This window comes from Aricia agestis, chromosome Z (assembly GCF_905147365.1).
Source record: "Aricia agestis chromosome Z, ilAriAges1.1, whole genome shotgun sequence".
NCBI classification, from domain to species: Eukaryota; Metazoa; Arthropoda; class Insecta; order Lepidoptera; family Lycaenidae; genus Aricia; species Aricia agestis.
In genome coordinates, this window is record NC_056428.1 from 40,405,123 (window position 1) to 40,424,561 (window position 19,439).

The following is a 19,439-nucleotide window of genomic DNA, read 5'->3' on the forward strand; positions in this document are numbered from 1 at the left end:
TGTATGATGCTATGCTAAAAATACGAGTACCATGAACTTGATCAACGCCGCTGTATGGACCAGTCGTGCGGTGACTTTTGTGGCAGACACACACAAAATGAGAGAAACAATACGTAGTCAGGTACGTTCTGCTAAGCGATTTTTACATAACTCGCCCTATAAAGGCCAATTTTCGACTCAATTTAAGACGTAACCTTAAAACCTTTTAAAATACTTTTTTGTTGCGATTTTCTTTAAATTTTAACATGAATATTATTGTTTAACTGTTATTTTTGTATTTTTAAAATGTATTTACAGCAATTGGAACTTATTTCATCACAATTTTGTTCACGTGCGCATCGCCGTTGTTTGTTTTGGTTTTGATCTTATGACCTCCAGAGAGAACTATTTTGGTACTGCCGTAGCTTTTATATTTTACTGTTTAAAGTGAATATTTGTCTATTCACAGATAATCATCAACATCATCCTTACTATAAATTATACCATGTGTCCATGTCTATGTATGTAAAGGCTAGTACTATCAGAGAAGTCGATTCCTAGGCAGATGGGGGACCTACGTAGTTTGGTCGCGTTATGTCAAACCTAGCCGACAGATCACAATTAACATTGAATTGACATGATCCGACCAAATGACGTTGGTCTGTCAACTGCCTAGGAATCAATTTCCTCGATGGTACATTAATCTATATTATGCTGAAATCCACAATATAAACCTGAGTTGACAATGTTTTATGCGATTGTATATTACTATCGTCGTCTTTTGTTGTGTTGGTAATTGTTATGCCATGAAGTAGCAAATATTTTTCAAGGTATTCTACTGTGTAGATTTCCGACGATTTATTTAAATCTATGGTTTTCCGTTTTATAATATTAGTATTCTATCATCTATGTAAGCTATGTTTCTAGTGTCAATAAAATTTTCATACTACTTATGTGTATACATCTATACATACCTACACATATAAATAAAATTGGAGTGTCTGTTTGTAATATTGAAAGAACCGTTTTTTACTACACGCATATGAATCTATATACGCTACATAATTATACCAAAACAACATTTTTTTACATTTTTGTCTATCTGTCTGTCTGTCTGTTTGTTCCGGCTAATCTCTGAAACGGCTGGAGCTATTTTGCTGTAGAGTAAGGTGTAACTTAGGCTACTTTTTAACCGACTTCCAAAAAGGAGGACGTTATATTTTACTTTTTGCGGATGAAGTCGCGGGCAACAGCTAGTTTTTAATAGAAAAAGGCTGTCAGAGAAGTTGATTCATAGGCAAATCAGAGTAGACAGAATGATAGAGTATGCCGACTTAAACTGATGTTGAAATTTTTAAATTTGACGTATTATGACGAAAATCGTCGCTAGGGTTGTTAACTTGTTACCTACGAATTTAAAACTATGACATATTCGATGGACGTGTTCCTCTTTGATCGTATTGTTGTTTGTGTTTTGGCACATGTGATTAAAATTGTCAGAATCCAATTTTGAAATCTTTATTTTAAATATTTAAAAATAAATTATATCAGCCAGCGCGAGGCACATTCCACACGAATTTGACAGATATTGAAACCTGTCCGTCTCTTTGCAGTCTAACTACTGGTCGTTATGTCTAATGTGGGCAAATGGACCAACGTAATTCGGTTAGATTGTTGAGCAAAGCCGACGGACTACAATTTTCATTCTTTTGGCTGTTGGCATTAAGGCATCGAAACCCGGCCCATATTTTAAAAACCCGGGTTTTCGGGTTTTTGTTAAATAAAAAACCGGGTACCCGGGTTTTTCGGGTTTTTTTACTATTCAAATATTAACAATGTGAAAATACGTTACATATTATTTTCTGCTATTGCCAGCACCTATCCAGTTAAATACTATTTAAATACCATTGTTTCGGGTCACATCACTGCCCAACCAAGTCTCGGGTAAACGCCAAACGGGCACGGCCGTATCATACTTTTATTAAGGCGACTATTTTAACCTTTTCTATATTACTGATCTTATCAAAGCTTAAAAATATAGATTTTCGGGCCAAAATTACATGTTAGAACAAGCTTCGACCCCAAATACATGTAACATTAAAATGTGATTTGCATTTTATGAAACATATAAAATCTATCTCGAATTTTTGAAGAAAGTAAATTGAAGAATATAATTAATATAATATAATATATGCCAACAAATCCTTATTTAATTTTTTACATTTTCACTGCTGATTGTCAAATTATTAATAATTATTTAATCCTAATTGATGTTTGGCATACTTTAGACCTGTGACAAAATTTTGGGCCATAGTTTTTACCTTAAATTGCTTTTTTGCTAAGCCGATTGTTCTTTGCAATTTTAGTTAATTTTCTAACTTACTGGAAAATCCCTCAAAGAATTTTGTCGTTGTTTGTTCTAGTCAATTGTGACAGAATTCATGTCAGATAACCATTTATTTGACCAGACCAGACCACTCGGCAAATGCGGAAGGTTGCTTTTTATGAGTTTGGAAGCTAAACCATGGTGTCATGGTGCAACAGACAAGAAATCGTATCTGGTGCTGGGGCTGATAACAACCCCGGCTTGTATTTCATCCGGGTTCACTAAAATCACTGTATTAATAATTCCGCAGTGAGTTTGCCATCCACGGCCGGCTATAGAAAGATCATTCGTCCTATTATGTGTTACCATCATCAGTCTCCGAAGCTCATGAAAAGTAATCTGCCGCATTTGCCAGACTGTAATGCTGGAATACAAAATGGTTTCACATCGTAAGAACCAACTTGATGGAAACTCCTCTGGATGGTTTTGTCGGTTTCTAGGGGCTGCTTTCCTGGAGCCTATTGGGCTTATTTAACTAGATTATTTCAACTTAGGGCTAGTCCACAGTTATCTGATACGATTATGATTTACTAGCTTTTGCCCGCGGCTTCGCTCGCGTGAAATTCGAAAATCGTGTACAATACGAATATTCTTGCAAATCTCCTTTAGAAACATGATGTTTTTCTAAGACCAAAAGTAGCCTATGTTACTCTCTATCCTTTCAACTAAGTCGATGCCAAAAATCAAGTCAATTGGTTGCTTCGTTAGGCTGCGAAGAAAGGAAAAACAAACAAATACACTTTTGCATTTATAATATTAGTATGGATAGCTGTTTCCCGCGACTTCGTAGGCGTTACCATAGTATAATAACGGAAATGGATAATTCTCTCCTTTTTATGGTCCCTTACTCAAATAGTAAAAAACGGAACCCGAGTACAAAGATATAATATCAGCCTGTCCGTCTGTCCATATCCAGGCAAAGCCTCCCTCATATTAATCAAATGACACTCGAAATCTGTATGTTTCACTAATAACTTAGTTTGTTCCTAAGGAATAAGAATTAAAACTCAACAGTAACGACGCAACATGTTTTTGCTTGGCAACATTACCAGGACGGGGGGGGCATGGGTACCGGCCGGAGGCAAAGCCTCCCACATGTTAATCAAACGACACTCAAAATGTGTATGTTAAGTTTTGGTTAGATTAATTTCACTTTTAATAAATAGCTTTGTTTGATCCTAAAGGAGAATTAAAACTCAACACTAACGACGCAACACGTTTTTGCTTGGCAACATTACCAGGTGGGGGGGGGTTAGCAGCGGCGCAGCCCCCCCCCCCCCCCCCCCAAGTAAGGGCAGGGGTAAAGCCTCCCTTGATTATTAATCAAACGACATGCAAAATCTGCATGTTTAGTTTTGGTTAGATTAATTTCACTTTTAATAAATAACTTATTTTGATTCTAAAGAAGGAGTAAAATTCAACACTAACGACGCAACACCGTTTTGCTTAGCAATATTACCAGAAGGGGGGGGGTTTGGGGGGCGCAGCCCCCCCAAGTACCGGCCGGGGGCAAAGCCTCCCGCATCTTTTTTTTTTTTTTTTTTATGAAATAAGGGGGCAAACGAGCAAACGGGTCACCTGATGGAAAGCAACTTCCGTCGCCCATGGACACTCGCAGCATCAGAAAAGCTGTAGGTGCGTTGCCGGCCTTTTAAGGGGTAATAGGGGAGGGTAGGGAAGGGAATAGGGGAGGGTACGGAACGGAATAGGGGAGGGTACGGAAGGAAATAGGGGAGGGTAGGGAAAGGAAAAGGGTAGGGGATTGGGCCTCCGGTAAACTCACTCACTCGGCGAAACACAGCGGAAGCGCTGTTTCACGCCGGTTTTCTGTGAGGACGTGGTATTTCTCCGGTCGAGCCGGCCCATTCGTGCCGAAGCATGGCTCTCCCACGTCAAAACAAATGTTAATCAAACGACACTCAAAATCTGTATGTTCAGTTTTGGTTAGATTAATTTCACTTTTAATAAATAACTTTGTTTGATCCTAAAGGAGAATTAAAACTCAACACTAACGACGCAACATGTTTTTGCTTGGCAACATTACCAGGTGAGGGAGGGGGGATTGGGGCGGCGCAGATTCTAAGTTTGAATAAGGCATATATATCTGCAAAAACCGTATTCAAATCGGATCAGTAGTTTTCGTGTTAAAGAAAAAAGTTTTATGCAAAATCTTGCCCCCTCTTTTGTCCCCTTAGAGGGGTGAGGGGAAAAAAATTGATACACCAGATATTAACTTGGAATATACAGTTTATAATATAATGTAAGTTTATTCAAGAAAAAAGTTTGATACAAAATCTCCTCTTTGGTCCGTTTGAGGGGTGGGGGGGGGGGGGGGGGACTTTATACACCAGATATTAAATTGGTAAATACAGTTAATAATATGAAGTAAGTCCATTGAAGAAAAAAGTTTGATACAAAATTTGACCCCCTCTTTGGTCCCCTTAGAGGAGTGAGGGGGGAAAAATTTATATACCAGATGTTAAGTTAAAAGAAGATAAATATATCTGCGAAAACCGTATTCAAATCGAATCAGTAGTTTTCGTGTTAAAGAAAAAAGTTTGGTACAAAGTCTTACCCCCACTTTTGACCCCTTGGAGAGGTGGCAGGAAAATTTTTTTTACACCAGATGTTAAGTTGGGAGAAGACAAATATATCTGCGAAAACCGCATTCAAATCGGATCAGTAGTTTTCGTGTGATGCTGGAACAAACATACAGACAGACAGACAGACAGACAGACAGACAGACAGACAGGCAGACAAAAAACTAACCACAGTTTTGGCTTCTATAGCGATGTAGTAACAGACCCCGCTTATTATTTTTTGGATATCTTTAATGTACAGAATTGTCATTTCTACAGTTTTATTATATGTATAGATGACTATTATGATTTATGACTATTGCGAATATACAACAAATAACGGCAAAAAGCTTTAAGAGGTTTTTAGTAAGTTAGACGACTACAAAATAGAATTTAAATTGCAAAGAAGACTGGGCCCCATAACGTAGCAAGGCACAATAATGTATTTTTAGGTGAAATCAATTATTAGTACTAGCTAAAAGCCGAGCTTTGATGCTCGCTTCGTTTTTTGCCGCGGTAATAAAAACAGTTATTTTTTTATATTTTAATAGTAACCAAACCTTGAGTAACCGATGATAACACATCTAGATAATTTAAATAAACTTTAACTATATTAAAACACAAATCAGTAGGCGTGGTACTTTTTCCGTGTTTTTTCGGGTTTCGGTAAAGTGTACCACAATTTTTGTGGCTCAGGTTGTGGGATATAATAATCGTTATATTGTAGCCTTCGATTGTAGCATTAGTTTTATACACTGATGTAATGTATCGTATAACGTGTTATTCAATACGCGATAAGAACAATTATTTGATTGTGGTCTCTAAGCCATCAGCATTAGGGGATATTTAAATTGTTTGTACTTACAAACGCTATCAAATTGCGATAACCTTTGACCTTCTCATATTATTGTGTACTATCAGAGAAGTCGATCATTGGCGTCAAACATTGTTTATCGCGCGGGAACGTGAACGAAAGTGTGTCTGTCTGTCCGTCTCTCTGTCTGTGACCTCTTCACACCCAAACCGCTGCACTGTTTTTGCTGAAATTTGGTATGAAGTGCATACACCGAACTTCCCGTCCTTTCGGACGAAGGATATTTTTTACTCCGGGATAATGTACGAATAATACGATTATCGTGGTAAAACTACAATACAAAATTAAATATTATACAAACACCAATATTTCATTGGATCAAATGAACTAATGAAATGACAACCTCTGTGGCTCAGTTGGTGGGCTGATGGTAGCTCAAGCCGGGGCTCGCAGGTTCGAATCCCGCCGACGGAGCAAAAAGTTTTCAAAGTTCCTGGGTCGTGGATGTGTATTAAATATAATAATAATAATATTTATGAACGCTTCACACCACGTCAGTCTGGCCCCGTGCTAAGTACCTAAGGGACTTGTGTTACAGGTACCAGACAGCGGAAATATATTTAATACATACTATACGTATATTTAATATTTTTATTATATCACATACACATACATATTTAACACACATCCAGACCCGGGAACATTGAAAACTTTTTGTTCGGTCGGCGGGATTCAAACCCGCTACCCCCGGTTTGAGCTACCAACGCGCTCACCACTGAGCCACAGAGGTCGTCGATAATCGATCGGTCGGTCGTATGTGTATCATATTATAATAAAAATCTTAAATATATGTATAGTATAAAAGTATTAAATGTATTTCTGTTGTCTGGTACCCGTAACACAAGTCCTTCAGGAACTTAGCACGGGGCCAGACTGACGTGGTGTGAAGCGTCCATAGATATAAAAAAATGAAATAAACTATTGAAATTGGATTGAAACTTAGTGTTCCTTGTAGAGAGTTAACTGTGAAAGTAGCAGCTCTGAAAGACGAAATTTTTTTTTTTGATATAAACATCTTAAACCTAATAATAAAGATAGGTAACGAATACTGAAATATGTACTCGTAAAAGTACCTAATTAGTTCCCATTCATTCAGCAATTTCAATAAACTAAATGCTAAAATAAACTGGTTCCTAGAAGTTATGTCAACATCAGAAACCTGATATATTAATATACTTACTTATCAATTACCTGGTATCGAATGCTATAAAGCAATCTAATTTTCCCAATCAAAGGCCATGTAAGCTTAAAGTGCTTTGATAGAAGCTTTTCTGGAATGGGGTAAGCTTTCACCCCCTCAGTTACCCCCTAGGGAGGTACACCTGAACTAAGTGCTAGGATAGCTATTATTGGCAAACTATATTAATAATATTTGCTACTAATGACAGGGTGAATCGAAGATCTAATTAGGGTATTATACCTTACTTTGCTGCTCGCAACCCTGTAGGCTGTGGCACTAAAAATCCTTTAAGGGAACAGTACATTTCTCCAGGATAAAAAGTATCATATTATGTACTATCAGAGAAGTTGATTCATAGTCAAATGGAACAGACACCTACCTAATCTGGTTGCGTTATGTCAAACCAAGCCTATATCAGCCTAATCAGTCTATGGCGTAGGTCCGTCAACTGCCTAAGAATCAATTTTTTCGATGGTACATACTCTGAACTCAATAATATCTCCATATCATTCCATCTAAATCGGTTCAGTCGTTAAGTGGTGGATAGCCTATCTGGCTATCCACCATTTTACTTTGACAGATAGAGTATGGAGAATCTGTTAAATAAATTGTTCTTATCAGGAAGTGGTGAAACAGGCCCTAAATCGGTTAAAAATTAACACTTTTAGAACGTCTACTTGAGGATAAATACGAGTATGCACGCGATACCTCTTTAGTACATCGTCACAAATGATTGTGATATCATAGCTTCAACAGTCTATTTATATTTCTTTTCATAACAAAAATAGAAAATATTTTTCTCTCGAAATTCATCCAATTAAAAGAGGATTATCTGAAGTAATAAGGTCTGAGAGAACATTCTTGTTAATATTTACAAACAACGTTTAAGAAAGAGAAAACAAAACAATCATCATCTATTCTTCCCACAACAAAATTCAATTACCTTTAGGTCTGGTTCAAGCGATAAATGTAGGTTTATACCTTGAAATGTCAAGAGGTGTTTAAAATAATAATATGTGCCGTGTTATTTTGATTATAATATAATCAATCCTAGTATATTCCACAACAGGCAGCCTTATTCCCGAAACTGACATCTGATATCAGATTTTTTACACTTTAGACTACATAGTTTAGACTAATTAGTAATTCTATTTCTTTATATTTTAGTTAGTTAGTCTAAAGTGTCAAAAATCTGATATCAGTTGGATATTATCAGTTCCGGGAATAAGGCTGCTGTACATTTTGTGGTACACTTTACGGAAAAACTATCACGCCTATTGATTTTTGCTTTTAAAATAGCATTTTTTATTTATAATATAATTATGTAGATGCGTTATAATCAGTCAGTCAAGGTTTTTTATTAGTAGATATTGTGTCAACATCAGTCAGTCAAAATGTGACGAAGCAAGCCCTCACAAAGCATATTTATATACAGTTATAGTTGGGGAGGGGAAGAGGGGATTTCGGGAGTAGCTCCAGCGTGTCAGATTAAGCTTGTATAGGCTTTCGATATGTGTCTAGTTATCATGGTATAGAAATCAGATTTCTCATGAGGTGAGTTTTTTTTTCATTGAAATGTCATCGGATCTGTCAGATTAAGATACTGGATGTTTAGTATACTTACCCCAAAGAAGCCGGTTAAAAAATGATAGAAGTATTGAAATTGCAGTACAAGTTGTACTATAATTTTATTGTACAACTAGCTGTTGCCCACGACTTCGTCCGCGTCAGCAAAATGTGATAAAAAAAGAAAATAAAAAAGATATAAATTTTCCCCTTCCTTACCCAAATAGTAAAAATGGGATCTTGTTAAGTAGTTGATCACTTTTCATGAACCTAAAGGTGTAAATAAAAACGCCAATACTGTATAGATTAATGATAACGAATAAGAGTAAAATTATTAATTTTAAACAAAAATTGTAACCGACTTCCAAGGTAAAGACATTTAGTAATTTTCTTAAATGAACTAAAAAGTATTAATTAATAATTCAAATTCTGTAGGTACTCAGTGTTTCTGTTCTCTGCAATCTTCATACATAATTTGAAGTCGGTACCAGTCATATAACTTGCAGTTATATTTTGTCATAGAACTGGTGATTAGGTTAGCCGGTAGTTGGTACCGACTTCAAAAAAATGATGACTGAAAACAGAAATACTGAGTACAGAATATGAATTATTTATTACTTTTTAGTTCATTTAGTATAGAATCTAGATCTACAAAAATTAGCGGTAAATTGCACATAGGAATTGCGCTAAAGTTAGCTGCTACCTACGGAGTAAAAAATTATGAAGATTGAATACAGAAATAGTTGACGCGTCTATGTGTGTCACAAAAAATATCCCTCTACGTATATCTCACGAATTTCAGTATCAGATCACCACTTACGTTAGCATTGTACCAAATTCGAGTTATTGTGCCTCTATAAACAGTACATAAATACATTTAGTATTAACTCTTGTGTAGCAACAAAAGAGTTTTGAAAATCAGTCTACAAACGGTGGAACAATAATATAATCAAATGCAAGATTTTTGATATAAATGTGATGATTCACGGCATAATTATAGTGATGATGATGATTAGTATTATTGACACATTGACATAATAATATGCTTTTAGTTGTTGAAACAATGGCAAAATTGCCATTGTTTCAACAACTAAAACAACATTTATCTACAATGTGTAACAAAAATAAGTGATAATAATTTAGGGTGTGTACGTGTTCCTTGTAGAGAGTTTACTGTGAAAGTAGCAGCGCTGAAAGACCAAAAAAATTTTTTCACTTTTGTATGGGGAAACTCGTGGCATTCGGGTCCTTGCCCATACAAAAGTGAAAAAAAAATCGTCTTTCAGAGCTGCTACTTTCACAGTGAACTCTCTACAAGGAACACGTACACACCCTAAATTATTATCACTAATTTTTGTTACACACTGTATAAAGATTCAAGAGTTCTGTACAGCATCTTCGGAGCCAGGGTGTACTTCGGCGCAAATTCTTATTTTTTGGTAGTTTAAGCTTAAAATCCTTCAGAAAAACATAAAGTCACTTTAAGTTCCCATATAACTTTTAAAAAGTCCTGTCGATTTCTCATGGATTGCATCATCAGATCACCACTTTTGTGATCATGTTACCAAATTTGGGCTACATCTCATACAAAAACAAAAGAATTTTGGAAATCGGTCTACAAACGACGGAGTTGTCCGCGAACCAATATAAAAAAGTGAAATATATCCTCCTCCTTTTCGGAAGTCGGTTAAAAAGTAGCCTAAGTTATGCCTTACTACATCAGCTATGTACCAAAAAAAGTCCCGTCAAAATCGCTCTAGCCATTTAAGAGATTAGCCGGAACAAACAGACAGACAAACAGACATACAGACAAAAATTGTAAAAAATGTTGTTTTGGTGTATTTACCCTATATACATTCATATGCATGTAGAAAAAAACGGTTCTTTCAATATTACAAACAGACACTCCAATTTTATTTATATGTATAGATGTATAGATTTATACCAACCTTAAATACTACAACATGAATTTGACTAAAGTAACTACATCCAACGGCGTTTAACGTACAAATAAACATATTTTTATTGTTGAGAGCAAAATTTTAATTTAAACTTTAGCGGAGGAGTCACTAAATATTATCTATTGACTTAATTAAAAAAAAATACATCATTGATAAATATTGATGACTTTAATAATTATATTCCCTTGCCCATTAAATTAAAAGCCGGAACCTACAAAAGGTTTCCTTTATTAAATTAATATGCAAAAGAAGAGCTTTTTAAAAGTTACAGAATGTATACAATCTATTTTTGACCGACTTCCAAAAAGGAGGAGGTAATACGTTCGGCTTTATGTATTTTTTTTATGTATGTTCAACGACTACTCAGCCGTTTGTGGTCTGATTTACAAAATTCTTTTTGTGTTGTATAGGGTTTGACTTGAATTTGGTACCATGTTCATAAAAGTGGTGACCTGATGATGAGATCCATGAGTAATCGAGGGAACTCCTCAAAATTTATATGGAAACATATACTAATTTTGATTTTTTCTGAAGTGTTTCAGGCATATACTACCAAAAAGTAAGATTTTGCACCAGGATATACCCTGGTTCCGAAGGTACCCAACAGAACTTTTGAATCCTTATAGATACAAGTTCGAGGATTTTGGCTTTATTTAAACTACTCCAGGCAAAAGCCAATGGATTGTACATTATTTCTGCTGAACATAGGCTAAATTTTATTTTGGAAAAAATTGGGTTTCGTAAGATATTTGGGTTTTTCGGACGCCAGGTGTAAAATCAACCAGAAAAGTTACTTATTTTGCGTACGTTGCCGAAACTATAAAAGATAGAACCATAAATGTTATAAGCAATTGTAGATCTTATAAATATCTACAAAAAAGTCCGCGACACACTATACTTATCTATGTCGAGTGAGGCACAATACTCGTAACCATTTTTTTATTTAAAAATCTTGAATTTTATTTGGACTACATTTAAACGCGTTTATTTTACTTATGCTATTAATCCTTATGAAAATAAATTATTTTATCACTAAGTACAGTTTATGTAGAAAACATTTGGTATGTAGATAATGACTGCGTCCGCGTCGTCGATGTCAGTATCATTGTACTCAATCTTCATGCTTTTGAAGTCGGTACCAGCTTACCTTAGCGTAAGTTCTATGTCAAGGATCTCAGAACTTTTCCGGGCTGGTAGCGACTTCAAAAGCATGAAGATTAAGTACAGAAATAGTTGAGGTTTAGGCGAAGTCTGAAGACGGCACTATAATAAGAAATAAGGATTATTTGATTCTTTTTAGATTATGTTTAAGAATATTACGAGTACTTTTGTTTTTACCTTGGAAGTCGGTTTTAATTTTTTGTTAAAAAAGAATAATTTTTGTTTATGAAATGAATTTAATTATTTACCGCGGTAACATTACCTTAAAGAGGAAAGAGCTTTTTAAAACTTTGGTGATGTTATTAATAATAATTTGAAAGTACACATAAAACAAACTTAGTGGAATAGCATGCATACTATTTTGCAAAAATTTTCTGTATATTATCCTAATTAATATTACATTTTGTAGTGGCAACTTTCTTTATAATGAACTAAGTGAATCATAAATTAAGAGAATCACATTTTAGGGCTGCGTAGTTCTATCCCGGAGTTCTTATGCTTTGGTCTTATATTATAAGACCACACATGGTCTGATAAAATATATAAGTTATATGTAAGATATAATATAATTATAGAGAAAATAATGTAATACACGTATGTCTAGTCTTTGGTATAAATTATAATGTTGAAACCGCGATATACCGATTAACATGAAACTTTGCTTGTAGGTTGGTACTTGAACGAGATATTTGGAACGTTTTTTAACCCATCAATCCCCAAGCGGCAGCCGGCTGCCTCATAACAATTGAAAATCTTTAGTGTCTGCGATACCCACAATGGAGGTGTTAAAGTAACAAATGTACAGCAGTAACTTGAGAAGTCGAACCATCTATGTACATAATATAGAGGTTTAATGGTCGTAATAAGTAGTCTTTGCTATTGATTATTGGATTCCAATAGTCAATATCTAATTTACTAATGGTGCATTAGATAATTGGGGATACAATTGCGTTGTCATAATCAAATGTTGCTAGTAAATCGCGTCGTCACAATATTAAGCTTAGGCCAAACCTACGCGACCATGCGACTACGAAGCGGAGCGTCAAGTTGTCAAATGTGTTTTTTGTATACATAACACCCCTCTTTTTTGTCGGGGGTTAAAAACAAACATTTGACAACTTGACGCTCCGCTTCGCAGACGCCTGTTCGCGTAGGTTTGGCCTAACCTTTATACGTTATAATTAATAAATTATAATAAGTTATAATTATTATTAGCGGTTTTTGAGGTACAGTCTGGTGACAGACAGACAGACCGACAACGTAATAAGGTCCCGTTTTTACCCTTTGGGTAATGAACCCTAAAAATGTTCTTGGGAACCTGTAACTAGTAGTTTTAAACATTCGCATGGATTTAAATGCTCGCAGTAAATCCCCCTTTTTATCCGGGATGCATTTACGCATCCCTGGCAGTCTGGGTATACTCAGTGACGGATTAGCCCTTAATCAAATTAAGCAATTGCCTAGGGCATCACGTCTGAGGGGGCACCAGAAGAGTAAAGGTTCAAAGACCGATTCTAGTTGAGATATGGATAGGGGACCCACAGGCATGGATTGCTTAGGGCATCAAGTAGTCTTAATCCGTCACTGGGTATACTGGGGTACTATGTGGGACTCCCCTGAATGCATGTTAACTGCTTCATCCTGAAAGAGTTCCCAGCATAAACCCGGAATACAACTAGTTAAAATTGATCAACTGATTTCTTTAATGATTTTTGAATGAGGGTGTTTGAAATTCTATTTGCCATCAGGTGCAGATGTAGTCTAGGTCTATCGTGTCAAATATCGCGACGATTGACAGCTATAATATTGACATATGACAGCAGTTTCACTCGATAGACCTTAAGGCTACATAGCGGCACCTGGTGGCAAATATAATTTCAAATACCCTCCTTCTACGGCCGCAGCGCGAACCGATTTAAATGAAATTTGGTAAGTACAGCTATACTAAACCCAAAATCCCGGATGAGAATATATTGTTAGCTCATACCTTAAGGTGACTCCTTGATAATTTGGCTGCAGCGATATCAAATTTTTCTCAACAATGACTAAAGCTAAGAAATTAAAGTTCATTGTCAGTATCCATCATGTCTTTGTCTTTAAATTACCCATATCATAACATGATTGATCAACTTTTATAAGTTATAACACAGAATAATTAATCAAAAATACCTCTATAACAACAGGGATTTTAATTTTGCCAACAGAGGAGAGTGATTTAAGCTTCCAAAATATGTAAATAGATTAGTTCAAGCATACATTATAATTTGCCCATAGCTTATAATATGAAATATATTTATGGTTTTTAAATTACGCGACAAAAATCATTTTATCGCTTACGCACTTTCCATTTCTTGCTGTTCCATTTCTTGTTTTCCTGGCCAGGCCAGCCTCTCATAGAAAACAAGCGATCTAAAACATATCCAAAACGATTTTTACTTTAACCACAGAATATATATTGTATATGTGTGTATATGTAGTACCAACTTTAACGCGGCGTCACCTTAAGGGCGTTTGTGCACTACACGGAATTTTACCGTCCGGCGTTCATAACTTTCACGTTTGCCATATAAATAAGGTAGGAAATCGAGATGCCGCGCCGCGCCGGATGGTAAAATTCCATGTAGTGCACAAACGCCCTTACACTTTCAGCAGGGACTATGCGCTAGGTATTATTATATTTGGCAAAAGGTGAATTTGCGTGGTGCAATAAATAATTTTAACGACTAATGCTCTTTATTTAGCATCGAATACTCTGGAACAAAGACACCGGAATTGGAAACAGGGAAGTAGTTTGTCATTGTGGGGTTCTTCGTACAGAACTGCGTCAATTTTCTTGAGTCTTCCATTCGTCAGCCATTCTCAAGGTGTGAAAGCTCTGGAGCTTCGCAAAAGCTCCTCGAGCTACATATAAAAATGTTTTTAAGAAATATCATCGGACACCAACAATTCATTCAAAGATTTAAAAAAAATCGATTGAACATTGATCGATAATTCATAATATTATCCACACTATTTTACATTATGAAACATGCGAAAATATGTCTGTTACGTCTTCACGGCCAAACCGCTGAACCGACTCGGCTGTTTGGTATGGATATGTCGCAGCCAACTGGTTAAAATAGCCGTTTAATCAAACAGCTAGCCCTTTGACTGTACAACGCTATTCAATCACAATTCTAGCTTTTTAATTGAATATTTCAGTCGCTCGAAACGTTCAACACTACAGCTAATTCAAAAGCAGCCGTTTGATTGAATTAGTTCAGCGGTCACCACCGCGGCACTAGGTGCGTTTTGTTTACAATATGGCGTCAACTAGCCGGTGTTTGTGATTGTATTAAGATAGCTGTTTGATTGAACGGCTATTTTAACCAGTGGACTGCGACAGATATACTTTTAGATCCGGGAAAGGACACAGTATACTTTTCAATTTTTATCCCGGAAATGTGTACGGTTCACGCGCGATAAACGGATTTTGATGCAACGGAGTTGCGGGCGTCATCTAGTAATTATAAAATAACAATATTATGTCTCCAATATCTAAGCTAACCAGGGATTCTATCACAAAGCACCATCATGCTCGGTTCCCTGGTGTATGATGAATCACGAAATCTCATACCTCTTGTGATCAATCAGTAGGTATGTCTATTAATAAGTTTGTATAAAATGGCCAACGCATACACAAAAATGATTGTAGAGCCGAGAATACTCTACGTGTGGGGGCGAGCGGTGATATGTGAACACTCTACTTCAGCTATCAACCTTCGGCCCGCCGTGACACGTGTTTATGGCCCGTATAACAAAAGGTTAAGAACCACTGCTCTACTCTCATACAAGTGACTATAATAGCAACATAAGTCAATATGAATTTTGTGTCGAACTCAGGGTATTGACTATAGACAATTTACAGGAACAGTGCTATGGTACAGATCGAATACAACACTTCGTAAATTCTTACAGAATAATAGGTATTTTAAAGCATTAGTAAAGACCGATATCTTGTCTCGTAACACTTGCACTATCTATTTAAAGATAAAAGAACATCGTTAAAATAGCATAAAAATTCAATTTGTCTACGAAATTAAATATTTCTAGATATCTGAATATTTAATTCCTACTGCAATAAAAATGGGGTAAATATTGTTTTATTATTTGTCTGAAATATTTAATTTTGCTTGCAAATAAAGCAAATTGTTGTTTTTGGACTGCAAATACTTCTAAAACAAAGAGATTTGTGATAAAAAATAATTAAGATTCTCGGGAAAGCTGCCTACCGCCCGCGCCGCAACAGAAGTTTTATAATTTAGCTCTCTTAAATTAGAAGGAGTAAATTAAGGAAGACTCTTAAATAAATTCACTCTGTCCCTTCTCTTGTCTGTCTTTGCTAATTCATATAAATACTTTGCTGATTGATAGAAAATCAGCTCAAGTTTGAATCAGCTGAGAGCATATTATAAAAATATCTACAGCCGAACATATTATAACCTCGTCGTGTTTTGGAAGTCGGTTAAAAAGTTAGAAGACTTCAGTGGCAAAAATGAGTTTACGACTACCATAAGTTTCCTTTTACATTCGATCGTCTCGATTCTGAAATCTGAAGCGTAATAAGTAGTTTTGTACGGACTGTAGTAGAAAGTAGAAATCAGAGCCCTAGCCAAGACATTTTCTTTATCGCTGTTTTATAGAGTCGCCGATCAAAATGTATGGAGTTGAGGTAACATGAGTCGAATGTCGACTTTATTTTATCGAACGCCAAGACATTTTCTTTATCGCTGTTTATAGAGTCGCCGATCAAAATGTAAGGAGTTGACATAACATGAGTCGAATGTCGACTTTATTTTATGTAAATTTTTCATACAACGAATTATTCTCGGATGCGGCGCGTACGGCGCGTGCGGCGCGGACTAAATGTGTGATCTTACGATCACACATTTTGTCCGCGCAGTTTTCTCTAATAATCTTTTCGTTAGGAAGTTTGACTCGCCTTAAACAGTGACTGACTTCCAGCTTGACCGAGATGGATACGTGGTGCTGGAGGACTTCCTCCGGCCAGCCGAGTGTGACGAGCTCCGAGCAACCGGACTGGAGCTCACCAAGCAGGCGGCGGAGATAGAGGACAGAGCCGTCTTCTCTACGATCGAGACTGAGAAACAGGTAGTTTAACCTTATTTTTTTATTTAGGCCTCCCCCAGGATCTTTCATTTTTCTCGCCTCTGTGCCACCGTTGGACAGCCCTGCCCTAGTAGACAAGTGGCAAGCGATTGTCGTAAACGCTAACAAAATGAATTAGTGTGATGACTCATGCCATATCGGTCCATACTGGGATCAACATCTTGAGATCAGAGATAGTAATCCTTAAGGGAGAATTTAAATGTATTCAATGACATTAATTTATTTGGTACTGTATATACTTTCATGTGCCAATATATTACGTAAATTATATTATGTATATTATGGTATGTATATATTATATAACTATAATATGTATTATATTATTAATAATTATATAAAATATATATTATTGATAAAATATTTTGTATGTAGTATTGCATAATAATATGTATTATGTATATATTTATTTCATAGGATAGTATTTATATGTAATGTATTAATGTTAAGTCTTTAAGCTTTATTTTTAATTGTAATTAGTTAATATAATTTAAGCACAACGCCCTTTCTCCAGCAACTTTTTGTTTCCTTTCCTTCCAAAGGTTGTCTGGAAGAAATTGCTATTTAGTAATAAGACCGCTTTTGTGTACCCGTCATTTTATGTGTTTTTGTCGTATGTTTGTTGTTACTGTAACTGTGTGCAACTGTGTGTACTAATGTCAAATCCCATACATTTCGTGGCGTTGGCGTTGGCGTTTACGTTAATAGCTTGCCGCTTGTCTAGGCCTCCAGCTCATCGCGCCGTCTTCGGGTATTCAGTAGTTAACTTTGCTCGGCGGTCGGGATGCTTACAAGTATGTACCTACGTACGTAGTGTGTCTGTTGATTCACACTTAAACGGCTGTACCAATTTAACTTTTAGGTATACAGAACATACGATACTTATTTCTTCAGAAAAACGTACGGTTTCCGCTCGATAAACGAATTTTTGCTTAACGGATTTGTGGGCATCATGTGAGCATCATGTGGGCATCAACTAATAATAGTTCCTAACTTCCTATGTAATGCGTAGCTCCGTGGTCCAGTGGCTTAGGGCGTAGCTCTTGACTCGGGTTCGATTCCCGTTGGATTATCGTTGTTAAAAGCGTATTCTAATTAAATTCATTCTAAACATAATATTGGAATATAAAATATGGTTGCCTGGAAGATATCGTTATTTATATTATAAGTTTGTGGAATGCAATAAAGTAAATTACTACATAAATTATTATTATTAAAATCCTAGATGGTTAAACCCATCGAGAATAGTGCGGACCACAAAATAAAAAATTAAATTGACCTAAAATTAAATTGACCTAAAATTAAATTTTGTGACTAGCTCCGCGGCTTATATTTCATGAAGCATAAGTTTTGCTGGTTATTATTTGCTTACTTAATTGATTACTCGCATAATATTATTATCGAATAATTTTATTATGATTGTATATTATAATCTTAAACTACGTTCGTATTTCAGCATCTGAAGGACAAATACTTCATGGAGAGTAACGACAAAATCCGATTTTTCTTTGAATCTGACGCTTTGACTCCCGACGGCAAACTACAAGTCGACCCAAGTATATCACTGAACAAGGTAAAATTATTTTCTCAGAAAATGACCTAACATAACTCAACCTGCGGCCCGCCGGGACTTAGTCAGTGGCCCGCGTGTAGTTTAACATACATTGTTTCAAGATGAGTGGGAAATTGAATACTTTGTTCACTAATTTCTCCCTCATTTTATGTCAATGTTACGCTCAAAGACCGAAATCCTTAATGAGCGAAAAAATGGCTCACAACGCGTTGTGGTCACAGTGAAACAGCCACGACGCGTTTTGGCAATCACAAAAAGGCCATAACGCGAAATTCGTGTCGTGGCCATGGCTGATATTCTATTCGTTTTTCTTGATTTGTTCTTGATTGATTAATCGTCCATAGGTATGGAAGATTATATTTGAATTACCACGCGTACTACAAAATATTTTTTCTTTTACTAAATCACTGCATAACGTGTTTATCATTATTATTTATAAAATATCCATAAACAGCGGCAGACAGACAGTAATAATATTAGCACGGATATTATGGAACTATGGATATTTTCAAATAATGAAAAACACGTTATGCAGTGATTTAGTAAAAGAAAAAATATTTTGTAGTACGCGTGGTAATTTAAATATAATCTTCCATACCTATAGACGATTAATCAATCAAGAACAAATCAAGAAAAATGAATAGCATATCAGCCACGACACGAATTTCGCGTTATGGTTTTTTGTGATTGCCAGAACGCGTCGTGGCCGTTTTCATTAGAGCCACGACGCGAATTTCGCGTCGTGGCTGTTACACTGTGACCACAACGCGTTGTGAGCCATTTTTTCGCTCATTGAGCGATTTCGGTCTTTGAGCGTAACATCAATACCATACATTTTTATCGGCGATTCTATAAAGAAGCGACAAAGAAAGCACCTTGGCTAGGATCGTGTACTCAAACTTGTCTTCTATTACATAAAGGCGAACTATTATCAACTACTGGCAATTATTGATGCTCAGAATTTATAAAGTATCTCTTACTAATTTGAATTTTCTCTTTAACAAGGCCTTTGTG

General features: G+C 36.0%; 1 protein-coding gene and 1 long non-coding RNA gene across 2 annotated transcripts in view; one reads left to right on the top strand and one right to left on the bottom strand.

Moving 5' to 3' along the window:
* Nucleotides 1-19,439, top strand: part of LOC121739062 (phytanoyl-CoA dioxygenase domain-containing protein 1) — a 24,790-nt gene continuing 5,351 nt past the window's right edge. The window contains exons 1-3 of the mRNA XM_042131375.1: nt 1-121; nt 16,691-16,837; nt 18,309-18,425. Of these exons, the coding sequence (XP_041987309.1) occupies nt 32-121; nt 16,691-16,837; nt 18,309-18,425 (354 nt within the window). The 5' untranslated portion in view covers nt 1-31. The remainder of the gene's footprint in view (nt 122-16,690; nt 16,838-18,308; nt 18,426-19,439) is intronic.
* Nucleotides 15,843-19,439, bottom strand: part of LOC121739063 — a 17,770-nt gene continuing 14,173 nt past the window's right edge. Inside the window, exon 3 of the long non-coding RNA XR_006037389.1 lies at nt 15,843-15,857. This is a non-coding gene — a long non-coding RNA (uncharacterized LOC121739063). The remainder of the gene's footprint in view (nt 15,858-19,439) is intronic.